At 39.4% G+C, this 6,603-nt stretch overlaps 1 protein-coding gene across 1 annotated transcript in view; it reads right to left on the minus strand.

Moving 5' to 3' along the window:
• The window catches only part of cdh4 (cadherin 4, type 1, R-cadherin (retinal)), a 122,988-nt gene extending 117,246 nt beyond the window's left edge, over positions 1-5,742 (minus strand). Inside the window, exons 1-2 of the mRNA XM_077725808.1 lie at positions 5,449-5,742; positions 3,619-3,730 (exon numbers count right to left, since the gene is read on the minus strand). Coding sequence (XP_077581934.1) covers positions 3,619-3,730; positions 5,449-5,502 — 166 coding nt within the window. The 5' untranslated portion in view covers positions 5,503-5,742. The remainder of the gene's footprint in view (positions 1-3,618; positions 3,731-5,448) is intronic.
• Between the last annotated feature and the right edge of the window lie 861 nt (positions 5,743-6,603).

Below are 6,603 nucleotides of genomic sequence, written 5' to 3' on the forward strand. Positions count from 1 at the left end.
CACGGAGCATTTAAAGCTAGACTGCGAACTATATATAATATATGGATCAATATTGAGCCGCAAGAGATCTCGCAACTACGGAAAGCAGTGCGCGTTATAGTGCGGAAAATTTGTTAATTGCTTCATGATTTCCCACACAGTCTTTTGAAAATGAAGGCTGGGGGCTACATTCTCTTTTGTTTAACGTTCCAAAACGTCATTTTATTTTGTCAACATATGGTTGTCCGCTGGGGAAAATATATTGTCATTTATCATTATCGAGGTAAATTTACTCAATTTACTGTGAGAAATATTTAAGGCCATAACACCCACACCTACTCTAAGTACAACAGTTAACACATTTTTGGGAGAGCTCAAATATGGTACAACAGAATATGCAAAATAATCCCAGTTTTTCTAAGCATTTTCCATTTTTCAACTCCCCAACTTCATCATTGTAAGCTACTGCAAAACAGGAACAAAAGGACTGTGGTGTGTACTGTATCTTGTGTGGCTTGTTTGATGGAATTGGCTACACAAGCATGTCATGAAGCAGAGCATTTGAGGAATAAAGGAACATGGTCTGGTTTGGTAGGAGGGCTATAAGATAAAGAAAAATGCAGTCGCTCATCGTCTCTACCTGTATTCTATCAGCTCACTACAGACTTGCAGTCCTGGCTGCAGAGATGAAACACTCTCTGAAGGACAAGGGAGACCTTCATGAGTCAAAGGCAAAATGGCGTACTGCTTATCACATGCATAGACACATAATCCCCACAAACCTTTACACACACACACACACACAGTTGTCTGTACTGGACATTGACTGGAAGGAAGGCCTTTCCCTTAGTTTGGAACCTTACTCCTGAGATAGAGCTCATTGGCAGATTTTTCTTGTGTAGTCTAATTGGGGTCGTGTAGCAAATGGTTTTGTGAGAGCAACTTTTAAGACCAGGACAAAACAATTGGAAAACTATACTGAAGTGTTTCACTGTTGGGGGCATGATCCTACTTAAATCTATCTTTTACGGAATAGAGCATGTTTTTCACCCTGAAGCAGTTCATAACTGTATGGTAAAACTGCAATAACTCAAAAGCATTAAGGTGAGGTCAGTAAGGAAAGGCACTTCATCTCTTTGGATAGAAGTAAATAAAGGGATGAAGCCCACTTGCCTTATCCTACCATTTTACTGTTTAAATCCACTATATACCGGTTCTCTGAATTGACAAAGATTGTTTCCTGCACAGTAAAGCGGTCTTATCTTGTTCTAGTTTGTTGCAAGATAATAAAATAGACGAAAAGACGACTGACTCAAATCTACTTAGTGAGCAATTTTCAATATATTGCACTGTACGGCTTAATTCTCCTTAGACCTCTAGTCTAAAATATAAATCCAATAGAAGTATGGCAATGAAAGTTTTTTTCACAGTCAAATTTCAATGTTTAAAATTAAAGTTAGTCTCATTTTACACTGAGCTCCAAGCCAGAATCCCACAAAAGAGACTGGGGTCGCAGATCTCCTAGATTGCTCACTTAAAAGCTTTTTGTCTGCATCATCACAACTTCCTTTTAGGCCGTATTCTTTCGTTGACATGAACCGGAAATCCAGCCAGTTGAAATGCATAACCTCTGACCTTGCAACAAAGCGCAGTGAAAATGTGAACCTTTTAACAGATAAGGACGAACACTCACAGAAAATATCATTACAACCAAGTATGCAGGCACTAAGAATAATGTGACAAACATTTTTCAAACAGACTGTTTCTATTGAATGGTCAAATATTCTCTAAGGACATTTAAACAGCATTAAAAAATATTTTCATAATGCTGGGATATAAAGATTGGTATTTCAACAACTTTGCAAGCTGTATATGTGAAAAGGAAAAATAGGGTCTTGTCTACAAAGAATAAGATTAACATTACCATGCGTGCAGCATTTTAATAATTAAAGAAATGGCACGTCAGAAAGGTCATATGCAGGAGTAACACTCAAAGGAAATGTTAGTAAGTAAACATACACGACACAATGGACTCTATATACATGGATCGTGGTGCTACGCTCAAGAATAAGAACAGTTACATCTTGACTTTCACACATGAACCCAGAAGCGTCCTCTTCAAAAGCATCTGCTGGTGTGCCTTGACAAAACCGCCAACATCTAAAGTCTAGACTCATGCTGGGCCCAATCACATAATAAAAGTACAACAAATTGGTGGAGAATAAGGGTCAATTAGGTATTCTCAGGAAATGCGCCACCCACACACGACAACAGCTACTCCCTTCTCACCTAGGCATGAGGTTGGATGTGATTGGAAATAGAAGCATGGTTCAAACGGAGTCTCCTGGGCCACAGCGCTTCCTCCTATCGCTCACTGTCATTTTCTCCTGGGAGACAACTGCCACGGCCTCCAGCGGTTTTGCAACCCCCTCGCAAGCGCTGTAGTACCTCGACCCAATGTTCTATCATATCTGATACATTTGTTTTCTTGAAACTTGACAGTTTTAGGTTATACATAGTGCCTTGTTATGTTACTAGTATTAAATAGAGGATTGCTTCCGCTTAGTGTCCGAGAACATCGGAAAAGGGCCTTTTCTATATTGGGCGAGTGAGCATTAATCATTGCACGGGGACTGACAACGCTAAAGCCCAACGAGCGGACGATTTGGAGGACTGCATGGCTGCAAGATAAGTACTAACATACATCATTGGGAAAGGGGACTTGTTTGACTTGGTTAAAAATATCTAGAGCAATAAGGACGCCTCAGCTCATTTCTCGACGAGCAGGAACCTTAAACCCTGAAGCTGTTGGAGCGTGTGTTCTCGCCAGTAGTGACCAGTGGTGGTATTTACAGTCCTTTTCAGCGCTCAAAACAATCTGAATAATAAAATTGTTACGAAGAAACTGGAAGCTATCACTTGTGCTGTAACTCATGTGTGTGTTGTGTGACCAAAATTACTTTAATCAAAACAACATGCAAACTCAATGGAGTCCAGATGAAATGGTGAATGCTGAATTTTCGCAATTTTCCTTCTTTAAGTGTATTTCTAATTTTGCCTTTATGGAGTTACAAATGAAGGCTTAAAGTTCATTGAATTGCAGTACATTTAGAGTCTTTCATTTCTACAGAATACCAGTACTCTTGAGAGTAGATTGATTTTCCCATTGTAGCAGATTCACCACATAGAAGGCACACAGAGAAAATGCAGCATAAATTCTCATGGCAGGAACAAACCTGGCCGTAGATGCAGAACACTGGCTGCTCGGAAATGGAGCAAATGAAAACCGAACTGCATTCCTCCAAAAAGAATGACACGTTATTAAAAGGCCTCATGATAAAATACTTAACTCCTTCCAAGTTTCAACATTCAAAACAGAAACCTACTGCAACTAGGAACATTCTGTTGTGTACTGGGGGAAAAATAAATATTCTGTGTGATATGACAACACTGGCCCTGTTCCAATATTCACGCCTCCATCCAAACGGTGGAGCTTATATTACACCGTGACCAGCGCAATCTCTCTACAGGATTGATGAAGGAACACACAACATATACTCCACTTGTGAAAAACCACATTTCTCATAAAGATGATAAATGGGAGCGTCAATAAATGAGATCCAGCAGCAGCGGACATACCTTTGAGAATGTTTTGGCCGTGCAGCACAACCTTGGGAACCATCACTGTGTAGAAGTTCTGGGAGAAGCCTGACCGGCAGGGAGGTTTTACGGACAGGCCAGTCTTACTCCCCTGTGAAATAAAAAGGCCTGTTAAGCATCAGAATATTGACTTGTGGCCAATGAGTCATGGAGTCAATTTAGAGCCTTTTTTGGGCTGGCATTGAACACATGGTTACGTCGGCTATTGTGAGTGATATGTAACAAACTTAAACCCATCAAGGTGAAATATCCTGCAAAAGCATGGAAATACAAAGATGATCATGGAGCCTTTCATCCTCGCTTGTAAAACTTTTGTCATATTTGCAATGACCAGAAAAACAACAGGCATAATGCCCATTGGTTGTATGTTTAGGGAGAAAAAAACAACAGATGTAAGTCTGTAATTGCTTAAACTATACCAGGGAAGACTTTATATCAACAAAACTGGGCTATTTCTGAGATGGTACAATCATATTCCTGATAGCAGACCATAAAGTCAAGTAAAAGTGCAAAATATAATGACAGCCCACTAAGGTTATTATTTCGCAGGAGTGCAATTCCTAAATTGTCGTAAATTGTGATGCGCTATAATTGATGAAGTGAACACTAACTAAGCCATTACATTATAGATAGTAGATCATAGGTTACGTTTTATTTACAGTAAATATGTGCATGAAAAAACCTTACCGCTCAGTGAAGGGGATTTGGACACTAAGACTTATTGGAAGGCAGGATTGCTACATTGAGCACATGTAACTGAATCAACATCCTATCTTTAAAAAAAATAACATTGTTGTGTATGACACTAGGTACATAAGCAGTTATTTATTGACCAGAATCCTAACAATTTTTTGCTGTTTACTGAGAATGAAATATTCAACAGTAGTGATTCCCAAAATCGTTAGGTGAGCCATGTGAAATGATTCCATTTCTCTCAATTATTATTTAACTATCAATATTCTAGCTCTGTTCATGCATGTAAACCAGTGAGGCACATAACATTGAAATGCATAAATCTAAACAGCGTATCTTTGATATTTTTTGGTCGTATGCAGGAAGATTATTGCAATGAAAAATATGATGACTTGGTTCAATAAGGGTTGCTTTGCACATATAAACACATCGTTTTATTTTGGTATGTGTACAGTTCAATACTTTTTACTGACACCCTAATGACAAATAATATGGTTCTGTCGAAGAAAAGTGCGCATCATTTGTTTGATAAATCTCCTCTAAATGGATGCGGCCACGCAGGTGTATCTAACAAAGTGGCATTCACACAGCATTTGCTGATTAGTAAGGAAGCCGCACTGAGCGTTTCCCCGACTGGTGACATTCCTTTTAATTAACTAAATTGCCAAAACCCAAGGTGATCTCGCAACATAAAAGTTCCATGTCATGTAATTCCCATAAAAAAAGCACTACTTTCATGCGTAAAATGCAAATGGATCAAGTTAAAAACAACCAGCAAGAGAACAAGGGAGCCTATTTAAAAAAAAGAAATCCACTTTGCAGCTAAACGATGCAACGCACCCCCCAGAAACGCCACAAATCGCAGACGACTTTTCCACCCGATCTAACAAACAATCGGAAAAGATTATGCACCTCAAAGTGTCTCGACTCTCTCCTTTTAAAAATCAAACAATTAATTAATGAATGATTTTTTTCCCGCAACGTGGCACTGCGGGAGAAAAGTGCTCGTTTCACGTCCACTCTTCACACTCTCTTCACGCATCGTGTACCGCACCAGTGCAGCACTCTCAAACGAACACAAGAGTAATAGAAGACAAAATAATGAACTCATCTTACCGATGATGCTGCGACGAAGAGGGTGCACGCCAGGACTATGTAGCCTAGGTTCATCTTTGCACGCCAAAAAATAATGTGGACTAGTAAAAGGAAATGATTGTTCTGTAATTTCCGGAGATTGTGTCTTCCTTTAGCGAGTGCATGCGAGGAGAATAAGGAAAGCCAACAACAAGAACAAGAACAACAACAACAACAAAAAACTGCCGAGTTGTCTGGGCTGAAGTGCGCCTGACAAGAGATGCTGAGATCTCAGATGTGGTGACAGAAAGAGCCGGTCTCGTCGGAGAACCCATAGGAAAACGTCACCAAGCACAACCCCGCCCACCTACAACCGGAGCAAAGTGCTCAGTTGTGCGCTTCCAATTCCAGCAGATGTCCCGTCCTACCTCAGGCTAAGGAAATAATTGCCATTCAATGGAGTTCTCGGGATGATGTTGTAAAATCATATTCGGCGTTCATGAAAATGGCATCTGTAATCATTAACACATTATCAAAGGAGAGCTAGGCATGGAAACATCTGCTGTTCTATGAATTTAAATATGATGGAAAAGGCTAATCACATAATGAAATAATCAAAACACTGTCGAGTAAATTGCTTCCTCTTTAGGTGTCTAAAAATGAATAGTCTGCTCCTGGGATGTGAAACTCACTTCAATCTATGGGCAAAGTTCACTCCAATTTGTAAAAATGTTCCTTTTTGGGGAGGAATGAAGAATAATTAAAGGTCAATTTGGAAAACATTCATATTTAAGATATGTTCACTGCAATTTTGCTTTCAAATCATTCCGTTTTGGAACCGCTTGTGTTCAGAAGGGTCGCAGAGGGTGCTGGAGCCTATTCCAGCTGAATTTGGGCAAAAAGGTTAGAATAAACTGGTCACCTGTCACCCAAAGGGCACATAAAATGAATGAATGAATAAATTTCACCCCATCATTGGCCATATCCCGTATTGGTGGAAACACATTGAACAGGGCTGAGATACCAAATTACTTCAAACGGGTCTACGACAATATTAGAGCAGAGTATTTAAAAAAAAAAAAAAGAACTATTTTTGTTTCCATTAAAGCATTGCCTTGTAGCTAAACTGTCCTGTCTCTAAAAATGGGTATCGATGTAAATTAAATGACATGATAAATTCTATTCTGGGCTATTAGC

The sequence above is a fragment of the Stigmatopora nigra genome, chromosome 10 (genome assembly GCF_051989575.1).
Source record: "Stigmatopora nigra isolate UIUO_SnigA chromosome 10, RoL_Snig_1.1, whole genome shotgun sequence".
Classification (NCBI taxonomy): domain Eukaryota; kingdom Metazoa; phylum Chordata; class Actinopteri; order Syngnathiformes; family Syngnathidae; genus Stigmatopora; species Stigmatopora nigra.